This window comes from Erpetoichthys calabaricus, chromosome 17 (assembly GCF_900747795.2).
Source record: "Erpetoichthys calabaricus chromosome 17, fErpCal1.3, whole genome shotgun sequence".
NCBI classification, from domain to species: Eukaryota; Metazoa; Chordata; class Cladistia; order Polypteriformes; family Polypteridae; genus Erpetoichthys; species Erpetoichthys calabaricus.
The window spans coordinates 36,564,236-36,582,867 of NC_041410.2; the positions used below are offsets into that span (position 1 = coordinate 36,564,236).

At 38.5% G+C, this 18,632-nt stretch overlaps 1 protein-coding gene across 2 annotated transcripts in view; it reads left to right on the top strand.

The window, feature by feature from the left end:
* The window catches only part of LOC114668153 (cytosolic carboxypeptidase 4), an 890,538-nt gene that overhangs the window by 503,851 nt on the left and 368,055 nt on the right, over positions 1-18,632 (top strand). For both annotated transcript variants that reach the window (XM_051920839.1, XM_051920840.1), the window contains one exon: positions 8,439-8,619. In XM_051920839.1, the coding sequence (XP_051776799.1) occupies positions 8,439-8,619 (181 nt within the window). The remainder of the gene's footprint in view (positions 1-8,438; positions 8,620-18,632) is intronic.

Below are 18,632 nucleotides of genomic sequence, written 5' to 3' on the forward strand. Positions count from 1 at the left end.
ATTTTTTTATGAAGTGGAATTTAAGAAATTACACAGTTATCACACTCCTTCTACTGCTCCTTTTATAATGAAACAAAGTTAAAATCTTACCTATTTAAGTGTATTTTTTTCCAACCCTTTTTCATTTTGCAATAACTTATGAGAAATTTTATTATTTTTTCCTTGTCTGTTAACATACATTTTTACACTGCTCTTGTGTGTCTTTTAAATACATTTCATTATAATTATTTTTATTGTTATTAACAACAACAGTAATAACTAGTTCTTTATAACAGCTAATACAATTCTAGTCTCACAGAACCAGTCGTGATTCTCAAACAAGAATACACGTCTGGGAACAATCTGTTAAAAAGGGTGTAGTGAGTAGTCCTGCACTGCAAAGGCTTCACCCACAGGGATTCTTCCTAAAATACCTGACCCCAGTTCCTCCAGTCTGTGCATTTTAAACCACCACAGGGATGTCAGGAAGAAATACAATACAATACAGTTTATTTTTGTATAGCCCAAAATCAAACAGGAAGTGCCGCAATGAGCTTTAACAGGCCCTGCCTCTTGACAGCCCCCCAGCCTTGACTCTCTAAGAAGATAAGGAAAAACTCCCAAAAAAAACCTTGTAGGGAAAAAATGGAAGAAACCTTGGGAAAGGCAGTTCAAAGAGAGACCCCTTTCCAGGTAGGTTGGGCGTGCAGTGGGTGTCAAAAGAAGGGGGTCAATACAATACAATACAGTACAGTACACAGAACAAATCCTCAATAAAAAATTTTCTAGAAGTACGGAGCAGAATTTAACAGTAGATGATATCACATAATAAGATTTAGATAATTTTAGACTCCTGGAGACCTCATCCATCAAGCTGCCTCCCCCATTTGGCCATTCCACGGCTGAAACAGTGTTTGGCCAGCCAATCCGATGAAAGGACCCCTCTTTCTCACGATTCCTGCGATCCTGCATCAGGGATGACTTTACCTTAGGCAGGCAAAACAACTTGGCAGGTGGGCCGTGGCACCAAGTGCCACATTTGAGAAATCAAAAGATACTGAACAAAAAGACTTGATGCTGAGATAAAATAAAAAGCTAAAATTGCTGTCATTTATTCAGAAGCTCAGTAGAACAAGGTAACTGAAGTTTAACAGTAATTTGCACGTTGCAATGAGCGCTGCGGCAATGAAGACAGACAGACCAATGTAGACCACCGCAGCTCCACACGTTTGAGAAGTGCCTCAGTCTGTTATGATATCTTTCTGTCATTTTAACTGTTGCCTCACTATATGACACAAAAACAGCAAATAGACATAAGACAAACATTGTGGTCTATGGGGCTATTTTGTTTGCATTGCCAACTACACACTATTGTTAAATTTCTTTAGCTATTCATTTAGACATACAGTCAGAAGGTGGATGTTGTGCAGCTTCATCTGTGGGTCTACTGGTGTTTCTAGGCAGAATTGTTGATTTGGGTGTTTTAAATATGAGATCTTCATCTCCTGTGGCTCTTCATTATTAGCTCTCTTAATGGCAGTCCTTTTGATGTGGTGTGACACACCATTTATTTCAAATGCATATTTTACAGTTCATATTTTCATGAATATAGCTGCAAATTCTTTCAAGCGGACATTAACTCCTACACTATTGTCATAATGTTGAACAACAGAGAGTACACACGACATCTGCAACAGCATATTGTTCACATTTACCATTCGTCCATGTAATACATACATGTGATCTGATGCTACAAAAAGGTTTTTCCCTATAAACAGATAATTGAACCGCACTCTGCTATTGTAAACTACACAGAGCCTACAAAAATAAGAAGTAAATCCTCTAAGATGGTGTTTCTTTAACACTGGGAGTCTCTGTTGCTGAGTTGTAAGTGGACGTCTTTGGGTCTCAAGCACGTAGGTGAAAACCAATTGTAACATTTGACTTGACTTGTATATGTAAATGCACTCAATTCACCAAGGGAAATCATCCCTCCCACATGCTCTCCAATTTCTGCATGTGGGAAACCCCAATTGTGTTGTCCGTGAACATAAATAGTTAAAACTGGGTCCCATGTCCATAATGGTTGAGAACCACTGCTCTAAGATAAAATAAAAGATAATAAAAAAACACTGTTCTGTCTTGAAAGAGGCAAAGGTCATTTTTTATGTTAAGGAGTGGGAGAAAGAAACATGGTCAAAAGTTTGTGTCAAGATTATTACCAAAAAAGCAATGCTGATCTGTCACAAACCCCTAATGCCATTTGAAAATCAAAAAACAAGGTTGAGAGTCAAAATAAACAGAAAAACACCAGAACAAAAAAAATTGCAAGGTTCTTTCAATCCAATTTCGACTAAATTGGGTCTGTAAGTGGCAGTTTTAGTAACATTGCTCTGGTGATGTCAGAAACTGAAATGAAATACACTGAAGGTCAACAATAGCAACACTAACCAACACACAAAAATGTTGTTGCATAATAGCAGAAAATATATCTACTTTTAAAATGAAAGATTGGAAAATAAAATTACGCAAAAGATGAATTCTCTGTTGTATTGTAGAAAACCATCACATGAATATAAACATCTCCCAAAAAGGTCACAAGAAACAAATACAACATTAACAAAAAATCAGGACAGGCCTCTCCCACTAGAGCTCAGTCTCTGGATGAAACCACCTGGTTTATTGGGAAAGTGAGCATAAAAATGGAGTTTATAGTTGAATGTATGAATATAACTACCACGCACCCAGGAACGATCTTCTATAACGTTTCCAGTGTACTAGATATTCTACCCTTGGACTACGACAGCTTAAATCCAAGATTAATTAAATTTCATACTCCTCACATCCATCTACTAATATAGCAGGAGGTGGAGTTTTTCGTCTACTGTATAAAAAGATTGTGACCAACAGGTTTCAGTCTGGCTACATGAAAAGTCGAAAGGATCTTGAAATGAGGGGGTAAAGCCAAACTATATGAAACATTATCCACTTTCCTCCTATTAATATGGCCCAATATACCAAAGAGCTAGCTTGAGGAGTGAAAATCTCTTCAGTGGCTCTCCCGTGTAACAAACCACACTCTCTGCAATGACCCTGAGAACAGATACAGGTTTTCTTTTGCGATCAGTTAATTGCTTGGCAGAATCGCCTTCTTTTTCAATTCCAGCTGCCACTTACACCATAACTCAGTCAAGAAACAAATTGCAATTCACAAATCAAATCTCAAAATACACAAGAAAAGAGTGTAAGAATCAAACAGCAAAAAATTCACAAAGGTACTGAAAAATGGAAGTTTCCACTACAACTCTCAATGCCGACATGGAAGGCCTGATCCCCTGACTGGAAAATGAAGGCACAGTATAGTCCTCCAGCTGTATTTCATGGTGGCCTCACCCACTGAAACAGTATTTTAAAAGGAACAGAGCACATGAATAAATACAGTACATTTATATGAAACTGAAAATATATACAAAGTAATTATAAACAAAACAATATTAAAAAGGGACAAACAGCATAGAATGCACATTAAAGACATTTAACTAACAAAGAGAATACAATAGAGAAAACAACATTTCCTCTTAAACCTAAGCGGCCTGGTACCAGGCCAACAGAGGTTCAAAAAATGTTTTAAAACAACTTTCACTGCATTACACAGACGAACTACACCACAATAGGCACAAACAATGCCTCATTCGAAAGGTACGGGTATCTACTACACACTTCTAGTGATCACATTGTTGCAGTATGTGCAGTTGACTTTTAATCTGGCGTGAAATCATAACTGTTCTGCGTCATGCATGTCATCAAAATAAAAAAATGAAATCCAGCCCAGTAATGTTTCTGTATAAGGAATACCCAAGTGTTATACATCAATCAAAAGGTCTCGAGCAGTAGATTTCAATAGATGCCTTGATCACATCTCGCGTCTGCATTTCCGTGTGCACTCACATATAACTCCACAAAGCAACAGAAAAAATATACAAGTAACAAATCAGCAATTACAGCAGTTTCTTCTGAGCAAAACGAGCCCTCACGTGTGTATGTACGATGAAGCAGTCTTGAGAAAACCAACATTATCTGTCAACATAACCACCATTCCTGGTTTGAACTACCTGGGAATTCGGGGTTGACTCTTTCTGAGTGGGTCATACCTTGCAAAACTCACACCACTGGAATAGCTGAGACTGTGGTGTATCCAACGACACCCAAAACTCTATTTCTCAGAATAGTAGTAACCTCACTTATTCACTTTACATATTTAACTTTAACAGAAAGTTTACTCACTGGCGCTAAAGGTATATAAAACAATTTACACAAAAAGTAAACATATGGACTGAACTTACATTACATAATTTTAATACACTATTTTATAACCACTATATAATCTTTTCTCCAATCTTTATAGAAAACTAAAAAATAAAAATCCAGCATTCGTCAGTGTGCGAGTGTAACATGTTAAACCGTATGGCATCCATTCATGCCTGGCCGTAAATCACAAACCTTCTGGCAACAATCAGTGTCCAGGCGTAACATTGCAGTGGTCATCTGCTGTCCAAAATAATATAGTTTAAAAAAGTAGTTACTTTGAATAAATCCCCTTCGGAATTAATAAAACCTAAACTGAATTCTTCTTCAGATGAAGAGCGAATAGATCATGAAACCAAGTTAAAAAAAATGAAGGGCAGAACGAGGAAATAAGAGAGCTAGAATGTTGAATAAGCAGACACAGCATGAAGCACAAAGAAAATGGAAGGTAAAGACTAAAATGTCCAGTCAACAACAAACAACGAGAAGCACAAAGAAAGAGTAAAGGCTGCAATGTCTGAAGAACAAAAAGTAAGAAGAAGCACAGAGAACAGACAGTTTGATCTTATAGTTAATGACTGGACTCCATAAATATTCAAAAAATGTTATAGAAAACATAACTTTTGTATCTATGGGTGCCAGGATTGCATCTCCACAAAGTTTTGGCCGGCCTTGTTTTAAGATTAATAGTGACGTTTACCATAGTGCTGCATTATATCCAGCTAAAAAAAAGAACACAGTTTACCAAAAACATTGTATACAAAGAAACAGATTTAGTTTTTAACATCCCAATCCGTAAAATAGACAAATTAATAATAATACAAATTAAATATACGATGAAGAAATTCTCACACTTCCAATAACATGGATACTGCTCTAGCAAATGTTTCTGCCTTTAGTAGACATGGTATGTTATGCAATCCTAATAGCATGATAACATACATATTTCCTTTTCTAATTTTTTATTTCCATTCTCTTCCTGTTCTGGCATTGTACCATTGTGCTTGTTTTATTAAACAGGCCTTTCATTAGTTTCATTATAAACCTGATTATTTCTGTAGTTCTGTCTAAAACAATGTACTTCATTGAAGAGGGGCATTCAAAACAAATTTCCTGTAGCACCACAACTTTAAAAAAAAGTCAGATCATTAATACTGCAATATAGGTAGGACATTTGTTCTTTAATCTTTATAGAGTTTAAACAGTACATTTTTCACATCTATGTGTGTTTTCTAATATAAGGTAGCGCAGGAGAACTATAACACAAATTGGCAGTTTTGTTGTATAGTAATAGGGCTGCAAGATGTATGCAGTACATTGTGAAATTTGTCTTTCTTAAACAGAGTCTCTCAATCACGTGTTGACTGGTTTCTATTCTGCTTTAGCTTCATTACTATAATTATGTACTGAATGAAAATTATCATTTGCTGTGATTACCACCCCAGATGAAAAATCATCAAGTTATTATCTGTTCAACAAAAAAAGTGGTTGCGATTTGACTATCCTTATAAATTATAAATATAATTTTTTTCTTGCTAATGACGTTCTACTTTCTACCCGATACAAAGGATCTCTTTGCACACTGCTTGATCTCTGGCTTTCTAAAGAAACACATCTGAAGGCAGGAGCTAACTCTTAATCAAGTTGACCTCCAAATAGCTCCTTTTCTTCGTACCTTTAGAAAGTGATTTCAAGCTTTTCTCTTCTTACCCTTAAATAGAAAGAGAAGAGCAGTTTAAAATTACCCTGTTAAAACACACTTGAGTAATTGTCTAATTAGAAGAAGCCACGTGATTAATTAAATAAAGAAATTAGGGCAGCAGAAATCTCACCTCCCCCTTTGCTGTAAGAAGCATTCTGGCTGCTTGAACTTGATATTCTGGATATAGACAATATTTTCTAATTCTGATCCCAGCAATTCATTGGTCAGCTAGTATTCATTACAGCAAATCAATTACTGTAAGCACACAATAATTCTACAACCTAAACAAATGTTAGTTTTAGTGCAGCTTTTATTGTCTTAATTATCTTTCCTTGTTTTAATTAGTGGTGCTTTTGACATGAAATTTTTAGTGGGGATATCACAGACCTTGGAGAGACATACTATCAGAAAAGGCTGAACCTGTGAGTGAGTGAGTGAGAGAGCGAGAGAAAGAGAGATGATTACTCATCCAATTCATTGGTCTGGGCTCGTGGCCACTGGTGCTCTCGGGAGGGATCCTGGCTGGGATCAGCCCACAAAGTTGAGGAAAGTCAGTGGTGTGAATGTGCAGGTAGAGGACGTGGCAGAAAAATCACTATGCTGCCTACAGGGAGCTGTGGAAGTTTGGAGTGGGACCAGTGACATTGGTGTGTAGCCTAGGAAGGCTATGGATTCCAGGAAACCTCACACGAGGTAGCAAGGAAGAGACACTGTGTTTTGCAATGTATCATTCTACCAGTTCCAGTAATGATAAATATTACTTAAAAAATCCTATGAAAATCACACAAAATGAAAATCTATCAATATATTAATAAATTAATGTATTCCTAAGAACGGGCCAGCACGAGAAGGAAAGAAAGAATGGAAGAATCAGAAGGTAAAGAAAAAAGAAATGGAAAAAAGACAGGAAAAAGGCTGGAGGTTTCAAAAGGGAGGAATCAAAAGAAAAAAGCCAGATCAAAAGAAAAGAAGGTGGTTAAGAGATGAAGAGAGAAGGCAAGAGTGAGTGAGCAAGTCGGTGTTGGGGTGAACGGTAAGCGAGTTTGATAGAGAGAGACAGAGAGGAGACAGTCATCCTGGATGAGAGCCCCTGAAATTACTGTATATACTTGCATATAAGTCAGGTCTTGAAACCCACAAAATCGATCATAAAATCAGACCCGACTTATATGCCCATTCAAAAATACGACACTTAATGTTATTATTTTTTTTTACATCTTTTTGCTTCCTCCCATATCGCACCAGACACATTGAATTTTGTTGCAGAAGCACAGTTACCAATTTCTTTCGCCACCTCGACTTTTAATTTAAAATCAGCTTTATATTTTCTTCTGATCGAATGCTCCATCGTAGATAAGGGATGCTCTTATAATAAAGGTGTATGAGGGTGTGAGATACAAAAAACACAAATCAGTGCAAACGTCGCTTCTGAATAGTTCGGTATTACCGTGTATTCACGTAGGCACAATACATAGAAAAACAAAGCCAGTGTGCTCCGTGGTTACTCTCTCAGGTGGGTGTTAGCATATCATAATCCCTTGGACCAATAGCGTGAGTTTTCCGCATTCAACTTATATGACCGACATTACAAAATACCGGAAATTATATTGTAAAATCAAGCCCCTACTTATATGCGGGAGAACTTAAACACGAGTATATACGGTAAGCATACGGCCAGCATTCAGGGTTGGTGAAGTGGGTCACTCTGGCTGAGTGATTTTCTGGAGCTGGAGGGCCAGCAGTAGTAGTGACTTGCCATGAGGCAGCGGGTGTCGAAAGTTCAAATGGGGAGCCTCTCTGGAGACATGTTCTAGGGAAGACCTGAGCCTGAGTCCAGATTGAGTGCCTTACTGTGCAGCCATGTATTTCTTTGAATGCAATTCATTATCTGTTTTTCTGAAATGTGAGAGTTGAATCATTTATACCCCAAGACAAGTTCAGGGCTACCAGCCAAAACTAATTCTCTGCAACTTGCTACATTTATTTGCTATGAGATTATAAAACACACCATAAAATAATGGGGGTGGGTTATCATCTAGTAAATATAATAAAGGTAGGCAGTTTGCACTTGTGTTGTGTCAGAGGTGGTGTGAGTTGGTGCCACTTTCTGGTGATTTGGCCATTACTGCATAAAACAGAAAAAAAAATGTATCTTCTCAAAATTATACAAGACTAAGGTTTTCTATAGGGATCTTCAATATTTGAAATTGAAAATGAAATTAATTTACTTAAAGCAATTATGTTGTTAACAATTTAAATGATTGAAATTGTAGGATGATTTTGCTGAAGATTAACTTTCCACTTACAGTATGTCATAACTTGGGATACTTACAATATGCAGGGGTGTAAACCATAAAAATATCAGGGACTAGAATAAAACACACCCCAATAGCTTTCAGATGGATTGCAGCAGAAAAAAATAAATATGTCACATTTTCACATTTTTTTTCAGGTAATCGCCCCTATGTAGTATTGACAGCTCGTGTTCACCCTGGGGAGAGTAATGCCAGCTGGGTAATGAAAGGTACACTGGAGTTCTTGTGCAGCAATGATCCCGCAGCTATGATGCTGCGTGAGACCTACATTTTCAAGATCATCCCTATGCTTAATCCAGATGGTGTGATCAATGGCACGTGAGTCCCTTTCTGGCATACCAGTTGTTTTTGTGTGATTCTGAAAGTTTGCGGATTATACGGTAGCTCTGCGCAAAATCAGAAGCCAACTGCAATTGAAGGACATGACATTCAGATGATGAGTAATTATACTCAAATCACAACCTAAGACAAAAAGTTAAAATGTAATTCAGTTCGGATGCTTAACTTACTTTCATGTTTGTCTTTAAATGATAACTTAAAGTCCCTTTGTTTTGTGTAAAGAAGAATGTTGAAGTGTTCAGTTAAGCAAATGTTTTTTTTGGGTGGACAATCTGCATTATCTTCCAAGTCATTCTTGGTGCTTCAGTTCAAGCATAGTTAGCATCAAATATTGTCAAGCAAGACTCTCATTTACTTATGCAATAGAGTTTACACCATGCAATAAAATTAATAAATATAACAAGCAATTATAGAGGATTTTCTTTGGATAGTTTATGATTCTTAGCATGTACAGTTGGTATAAAAGGGATTTTAGAATTCTTTTTGAAAGATTATTTGTAATATAAAAGATTTGCCTCAGTACTTCAAAGTTTTCATGTGAGCCAGAGGAGCTTGTACATGGCGGGAACAGGATTTGACAGTACCTCAAAGAAAAAGAATGAAACACGCACTGGTAGGAATGATATGCAAGTACTGAAAGGAATATACGTTGTAAGAACGCTAGGGGTCACTGTCGCCCCTTAAACCCAACAGACAGATGCTTAGGACACAGGGTAAAAGCACCACAAAGTATTTTAATGCTTCTTTCTTTAAGCAGTGCCTCCAAAGCACCCAAGCCACAATAAACAGGCAATATCACAATTAATAAACACAATCTCTCCTCCACACCTCCTAGCAAGCTCTGTCACATTCCTCCCGACTCCGCTTGCTTACTGGGTGCTACACAGTCCTTTAAAATGTTCTTCCTCCCACGTGACTTGCCAGCACTTCTGGGTCAGATGGAGAATCCCAATTCTTTAATCAGCCCCGGAAGTACTTTGGGGCTTCTGTCCTCATGACTTCCAAGTACTTCCGGGCTGCAAGGGAAGCATGGCTCCCCAGGTCCTTTCACAGCTCCCCCTGGCGGCACTCAACAGGGCTGAGAAACCAGACTCCAAGTTCCAGGATGCCCTGTGGGAATCTGGGGCACCGCTACACTCCAGGGGTGCTGCCATCTAGCTTTTTGGGGGAGGCAGTGTCCTGAAAAAGCTGCCTTCCCTCATCCTTCCATCTCAGGGGCGTCCCAGCCGGGTTGAGCTGCCGACCATCTGCCACAACGTCATGGGATGGTTTAAGGAGAGACTGCTGTAGAAATAGTTACATTGTGGGTATAGAAATTAAAGAATGAAAAAATGGAAGACACAGTGGAAGAAGATACAGTATCTCCTCTGCTTGATTGGAAACAACAAGGAGATCCAGCTTAGTATAATCAGACGCCTACGCTATTTTGGAAAACAATTAATTTGTTAAATAGGTGCTGGGGCTCAGTGGTGTGGAGATACCTGGAGCTGCCCAGAAGAAGTTCTATGAATAAGGTTTAAAAAGCAATCCTGATCCCAGAAGCTGTTCTGAAGATTGTCCCAGAAATAACATTAATTTGGAATTTAAAGGCTTACCAGTAACCCAATGGGTATAAAGTAGGGAAGAGAGCTGGTGGCAAGCACTGTCAGGATGATAACGGGCTACAATACAATGAGAGCAGGGGGAATGAAGATGAAAAAAAGTCATGAGTTGTGCATCTTTGTGAGATTGTGAACCGGTCAGAACACTTGGCTGACAGAGAAAGATAAATGTGTAGTCACATGCAGAGCAAGAACAGAGCTTTGATTATTTGTTTTTAGTTTCTTCATTCCTTTATGGTTTGATAAAAACATTTGTTTTCCTTTAACTTATAGTCTCAGTGAAGTCATTTCAGGTTCAGAAGCACTACGAGAGTATGCCTTCTTATTTTTTCTATGTGTATATAAAGTTTAAGTTGTGTTTTTTATTTTTACAGTTACCGATAAAATAGGTTTTCAAGATAGCATATCAAGCTTCCTTTTAAGCCAACTGCCATATTTCAGTGTTCAGAAACTTCAGTTAATTTCCAAGTACTGCAAATAAAAAAAAAATCAAAGTTGCCACATATTATTACCAACGGTCTCCAAAGGATAAAACAATCTGGTTTCATGAAGTGCTTCTGAAGAATTCTGCAGCATCTTCCCTTTAAAGAAACTAAACGTGATACATAAGCATTATTAAAAAGAGAGTAGAATTTAGCAGCTATGCCAGAAAGCTTTAAAGAGGACACAAGGCACTCTAAAAGCAAGGAGCCTGTGAGGATAACAGTGCTGTTATGTTTTTTTACCTTATTTAGAAAGGGGCCATTAGTTCTTGGCTGCCTGAGAGTACGTACTTTAGTACTTTTCAGTGAAATTGTAATGAATTATGACCTTTATTGTTACCTTGACACTTCAGAACCTTTGATTTAATTCTATACTCATGAAGCAGGAGGTCCTCTTATATGGCTACTTGATAAAACTGAATATTCAGGCAAGTAGGCCAGTACCAGTATATTGGAGAATTGGAGAATATTCAATTGTTTGCTCTAAAATAGCAATTGTGTGAGTTAGACAAGAGAAGAACATTTAATCAAAAAAAGCCTGAATTAAGTCTGCATGAAGCATACAAATGAATGTCCTTGCAGTCTAAGTCTTAATACACTAGATCTGATGCCTTGTCTCATTTGTTTATTGGAGTCCCCTTTCATTATTTTCACATGTACATGCAGAAGAATTGATCTGCCTCTTTTATTTTTATTAAACTGTTTATTTGGACTGGAAACAGATTTGCTTGTCAATTGAAATCGGATAGTGCAGATGTCTAGTTACAGGGGCAATTTTTTTTCTTGCTTTCAAAGTTCCTTATCAATAAAATGCAGCATTTTAAGTTCATCAGTAGTGCCTCAGGGGTGTCTATAAGCTTACTTATTTATAGAAAGCTGACAAAATAAATAGTATGGACTTCTGATTTATGCGTTTAATCAAATTGCTTTATCATTTTGTAATGCTACTTGCCTGTGAACACAGCAGACAGAATATTTAGTTGCTGCAAATGGACTGGTTTTAGGTCACATGTGATAAAGCAACGAGGTGCGTGTGTGCATTCTTACGAAAAGGGCGTGAAGGAATTGTTTAAACACTTCAAAAATCAGTGTTGTACTGTGCTGTTTTTTTCACTGACATTATACATCAGGCAAACCTTTACTCTCTGCTGGCTTAAATCTCTAATAAATTGTATGAAGTCAGATGCCTTTTCAACTCAACCACAGGAAAAAAATACAAAAGAAAGGGTAAGCAGTAGCGTTTAAGCAGGCTGGTAAAAAATGGAAAATGCTAATTTCTTCAAACACTTTCTCATTTAAATACTGGTTCAGACATATAGGGAAAAAATACAGATTTAGGTGGGATGTTATAGTGGGCTTCCTTGGTTTCAGTAAAGACCGACGTAAAAAGCCTGTGCAGGTAGCTTTCTCTAAGTGAACTCAAAACCATCTCTTATATTAAGAAATCCAAACAGTATGGAAAAATTAAGCAAGACTTGCATAGATGGTCTACCCTTTATATCACATTGTTAAGATGAATATCCCTCCTAAGCTTGTTTTTTATTTGAAAACATCCCAATATACATCAATAAATCATTCTTTAAGAAAGTAGATTCAATCATCACTTCATTTATTTGGAATTCAAAACATCCACATATCCAAAAGGCGACCCTACAAAGACCTAAGGCGGAAGGTGGCATGGCTCCACCTAACTTTTAATTTTATTACTGAGCAGCAAATATACAAGCTATAAAAACCTGGACATGGACACAAATAGATGAACATACACAGGCTTGGTCAGCAATTGAAATAAAATTCGGCAGTAGTTCTTTATATTCCTTGCTTTGTACCCCAATAAGTACAAGTCATCGCCAATATACTAACAACCCAATTGTGCTTCATTCACTCAGAATATGTAACCAATGTAGGAAGAGAAGCTTTTATCTGTGGCACCTCTGCACGAGAACCACCTTTTCCCACCCTTTCAAACATATATAGTTTTTAATGTCTGGAAAACTTTCGTAATTAAATCACTTAGAGATCTGTGCATAGTTTGGCACGCGGCTGGGGGTGGTACCCAGCAGGGACACCCAAGAGGACCGGAGGAGGGCTCACGCCTCCTCCAGACCACGAGGGGGTGACCGCCCTGGTTGCTGAAAGGGGACCACGGGTACAGAGCTTTGAAGCTCAACCCTGTAGGGGCCCATGGTCACCGCCAGGGGGTGTCCCAATGCCTGGAGAGCCCTGGACCTCAGCACTTCCCCCACACCAGGAAGTGCTGGGGGGAAGAGGAGCAGGGACACTTGGAGTGCTTCCGGGGATGCATCCGGAACTTCCGCCACACTGGGGCGTGTCGGTGGAAGATTGCCCGGACACACCTGGAACACATCCGGGTCGCTATAAAAGGGGCCGCCTCCCTTCATTCAGGGCTGGAGTCGGGTGGAAGAGGACGATATCTGGGAGAGGAAAGAGGCGGCATAAAGAGAGGAAAGGCAGTGTGTGTTGGCCTGGACTTGTGGGGTGATTGGTGCTGCGGTACTGGGTTTGCGTGTTTTGACTACTGTAAATACTTGTAAAATAAACGTGTGTTGGGTGACATAACGATGTCCGTCTGTCTGTGTCCAGGCTGTTTCCCACAATAGACAACGTCTAGGCATCCTATGAACAATTACACTCCAAATTTAACTTTCCAGCAACACATTTCTTTCACTACATTCAAATTCAAAACTTTGTTAAACAGAACCTGTCCAATTTTCCTCACCTCCCACCTCCCTCTATGCCAGAAAAAATATTAATCAGTCTTGAGGACTCAGACAGCATCTCTGTAATATATAAAACTATTTTACAGTTTCAAAGATCCAAGAGCAAAGTGGGAAAAGGATCTCTCACTCAATATTTCAGAAAAGGAGTGGAGGGTAGTGTCGAAGAAAATTATGAATACAGACACCCCCCCCCCCCCCCCCCCCCCAACTGGAATGCCCCGATTTAAGCAATAAAACACAGGCAGGAGAAAGCGTCAATCATTATTCTTTATCTAAATCTCCGAAGAGGCAAAAAGCATCATATCAGTGTTTTTGCAAAAGAAAAAGTGTCTCCTTCTGCTCTATTTATACAATCCATTGGTTAGGTCACTATTCTTTAAAAGGAATTCATTACAAATTCAGAAAACTTTTAACATGATTGGTTACACCTAATTGCTAACAGTACAAGGCAGTTGTTGATACCTTAGGTGACCACAATTTGATTGATAGTCCTGTTTGTTTAGGATGTACGTGACGTTTTGAATGTATTATTTTTATTCTTATTTTAGGAGATGTGTGAATTTCACAATGAAGAGAAAAGAACAATGGCCTATATATATTATGATCCAGCTGGGTATAAAACAGGAAACAGTATTATAGAAGAAAGGTTATGCCATAAATATAGCACTTCTCTTAAGGGGTTCTATAAAGGACAAGAAATACATTTTATCATAGTGAATAATAAAATAACAGTGTCAGCTTTTAAGCATAAGCTCAGAAGGATATGAGACTCAGACACATGCCAGGTGCACATTGGACCAGGGTTCAAATTCAACTCTTGCAGTAGCAATGCAGAGAATCCACTCGAGCTCCATATGCGCAAAACCATACAATTATTCAACTTAAAATTATATATCGAGCACACCTGTCTTGTTAAAAATTGTCCAAAATGTTTCCAGGGCAAGATCCAACCTACGAACGTTGCAATCAAGTTCCAGCCTCACCAGGTCACATGTTTTGGGCCTGCACCAAATTAACATCATTTTGGACCAAAATCTTTAAATGCCTTTCTGACAGCCTTGGAGTCCCAATCTCTCCTAACCCACTAACAGCTGTGTTTGGTGTACCTCCAGATGGGCTTAGAGTGGAGAAGGACAAACCAACTGTAATTGCCTTTACTACTCTACTGGCATGTAGACTTATGTTGCTCAACTGGAAGAATCCTAACTCTCTTATTCTAAGTCAGTAGGTAACTGATGTTATATACGATTTGAAACTGGAAAAAATTAAATTTGCACTTAGAGGATCTGATCAAAACGTTTTCAAAACCTGGCAGGATCTAATCAATAACATTTTAGAATAAGCATTTAAATTGAGGAATCAGTGTTCTCTCCCCTCTTTTACTCCATTTACCTTTACTCATTTATTAATTTATCTCTTTACTTAATTTTACTAGCTTAAAAGTTTTACTCTGCTGGCCTAGCTCTCTTTCTCATGGGTGGGGGTCGATTTGTTTCAAACCTAGTTTTGTAACACTTTACTTGTTTGTGAGGAATGTTATTTGATTTTAATAAAATCAATAAAATGCAAAAAAAAAAAAATCCAAACCAAGAGAAAAATATGGATAAAAACAAATAGCGTAAGGGCACTAAACAGAGAGGGTTTGAAGTCCATAGCCTTAAATACTACACCACACTGCCTGCCAAGCTGAATCTGTGTATCTGTAACATCTCTGCTGCTCTGGACCACTGAAGTCAGTTTACCGTCACAACAGATCTATTTATTATGCCATCCCACGTGCTGGACATATTGATTTGAAAAATCTTTAAAAAAAGTGATGCAAGAATACTGCTCATAGATTACAATTCTGTCTTTAATGTCTTTTAACAAAAATAGTGTTAAAACTTGAAGGCCCTTTGTCTGTGACATCTCAATTTATAATTGGGTATGTAACTTTAACAAACATACCAAAGATTGCGAGAACTGGTAACAAAATTTCATCCACTCCGGCTCTTAACCGTGCTTCTTTTGCACCAACAGGGTTCTTTCAAGGAGCTTTGGGATTTAAACAGAATTCTAGTAAACTGTTACTACTGAACCACTTAGAGCTTTCTGACAGGGTGAATCACAGAGTTATGTATGTGGCAACTTGACTACTAAAGAATTTTAAAAAATACAGTCTACAATTAGCAATACTGATCCTGCTTAGTCTCAACTTAAACACTTCCTCCACTCTTTCAAAGGTTTATCCATTTCATTATTAGGGATGCAAGGCACGCAGCTAATGTCCTGTTTACATCTCCACCTTCCGGCAATTGATCAGGTTAATGAGCCACTTATGAACACTACCAGCACCGTTATAGACCATACTCCTGTCTTGCGCCATACTGGGAATTTTGTAATATTGACATCCGAGAAAAATATTATTGAATTTCATTATACCATGCTGTTAATATATTCCATTTGTACTATATCAATTAGGGTGTGAATCCTTGGGGCCCGTTCAAGCGGCATGTACAACTCCTAGTCCTTCTGATCATTTTTAATGAAGACACCTTTTGCTTTACACTTTATCATAAAGGTGTAATGTTCTGTACATAATATGGCCCAAAAATGCCATAAAAATGAGGGGTTTTCAGTTCTAGAGGAACAAAAAGAGAGGACAAGCCCCAAAAAGCATGATGTTTTGCATAACTAGACATCGAGACAATTTGAATGGTACAGTATATCATTATATATCATTGGGGTTGTTTGGTATAGGTGAGTCAGGGGGTGCCAGACAAAAAACTAAAGCAATTGCAAAGTGTTCATTTAGTAATTCTCACAATTTTCACTAAAGAAAACTACAACAGAGTATTTGTGTCCTGTGTCATGTAGGACACCAAGAAAAAATACATGGTGAGCCAAAATGAAGTACAGTAATCCCTCCTCCATCGCGGGGGTTGCGTTCCAGAGCCACCCGCGAAATAGGAAAATCCGCGAAGTAGAAACCATATGTTTATATGGTTATTTTTAGAATGTCATGCTTGGGTCACAGATTTGCGCAGAAACACAGGAGGTTGTAGAGAGACAGGAACGTTATTCAAACACTGCAAACAAACATTTGTCTCTTTTTCAAAAGTTTAAACTGTGAGAACAAAGCAAGCAGTCAAAAAAAAATCAATAAGGCTTTTTGGCTTTTAAGTATGCGAAGCACCGCCGGTACAAAGCTGTTGAAGGCGGCAGCTCACACCCCCTCTGTCAGGAGCAGGAAAAGAGAGAGAGAGAGCCACAGAAAAACAAAGTCAAAAATCAGTACGTGCCCTTTGAGCTTTTAAGTATGCGAAGCACTGTGCAGCATGTCCTTCAGGAAGCAGCTGCACACAGCCCCCCTGCTCACACCCCCCTACGTCAGCGCAAGAGAGAGAGAGAGAGAGAAAGTAAGTTGGGTAGCTTCTCAGCCATCTGCCAATAGCGTCCCTTGTATGAAATCAACTGGGCAAACCAACTGAGGAAACATGTACCAGAAATTAAAAGACCCATTGTCCGCAGAAACCCGCGAAGCAGCGAAAAATCCGCGATATATATTTAAATATGCTTACATATAAAATCCGCGATCGAGTGAAGCCGCGAAAGGCGAAGCGCGATATAGCGAGGGATCACTGTACCACATTTCTCAAGGTCATTCTGCAAGGTAGAGGCAGCCAAGTGGGTTGGGGTGGAGGTCCTTGATAGGCGATCTCTTGTAGTTTTCAGTTGGCAACATGCCTTGATCCGCTGTGCACCGTGCTTTTGCTGTCGAAGCGTTCTTCAGACATGACAAATCCATCATCACTACGCAATGCGCCTTCCAAACACACTTCAGCATTCCTCCTAACGGTGACGTCCCAAATCGGAAAACAATTCTTCAGTGGGTGGCTAAATTTAGACAGACGGGTATAATATTGAATAAAAAATCTCCAGGCCGTCCTTGGACTCTATGAACGCCTGAAAACATCTGTAAGGGCATCAATTTTGCAGTCTCTTAGATGTTCAGCGCACAAACTTGCTTCTACCTTAGACATTTCTGACACGTTTTTGAGGAGGGTTTTGCATGAGAACCTTAATTTCCATCCATACAAAATGATGGTAGTGCAGGAACTCACTCAGAGAGACTGGTAGGGTCGTAGAGACTTGAGTACTAACATTCTGCAAACCGTTCATCGAGATGCCATCGTCATGTGCAGCAACGAGGTACATTTCCATTTGAATGGTTGTGTAAATAAGTAAAACCTTCACTGAAACCAACCCTCGTGAACTTTATCAGAGACACCTGCACAGTGAGTGTGTTACAGTTAGGTGCGCTGTTGCAGAATTTCGCATTATAGGCACTTACTTTTTGAGGAGGGGGGAGTAATAGTCACTGTCACTTCAAAACGAGAAATGCTAGACAACTTTTTTGCAGCCCCAACTGGAAGAAATGGATGTGGCGGATGACTAGTTTTAACTGGATGGAGAAACAGCTCATCCATGCAAGTTTTGGGGGAGATGTTTCCGAGGAAGCTGATTGGATGGCCTTCACATTCACCTGATCTTACTCCGTGTGATTCTTTCTTGTGGGGCAATCTCAAGTCATAGGTATACAAACACCTCGAAACCTTGAAGCCCTCAATAACGCTATTCGCCACAAAATCACCGCTATTCCCATTGAAATGGCTGAATGAGTCATGTGAGTGTTCAGAAATTGTATCAAAGAGTTTATCGCTAATGATGGCCACCACCTTGAAGAGATCATTTTAAAAACACAGTGAAAATAAATCTATTTTGTATACCATTTCTTGTGTCGTAATGAAATTTATTTTATCTTGTAGCATTTTTGTAGAATAAATGTTTGAAATGTGGTACTTCTTTTTGGCTCACCCTGTACTGTATATAAATAAGTAACAACAAACACTAATGGCAGATGGTCTTACTAGCATTGTCAGGGGGTGGAGTGGGAAGGTGTATCAGGTGATGTTGCAGTCAATTTTTTTCATTTAATCAAACGACTTCAATCTATTTTTATTTAAACAGCGCAAGTCACTTCACTACTAATATAAAATATGCACAACTATGAGTTACTTTTTTTCCATTTAAATAAACAGAGCCATGTTTCCACTTCAATGGTGCAAATCAATATTTAAATAAATATTCATACAGTAGACCCTATAAATACTAAAAGCTGGCTGCAT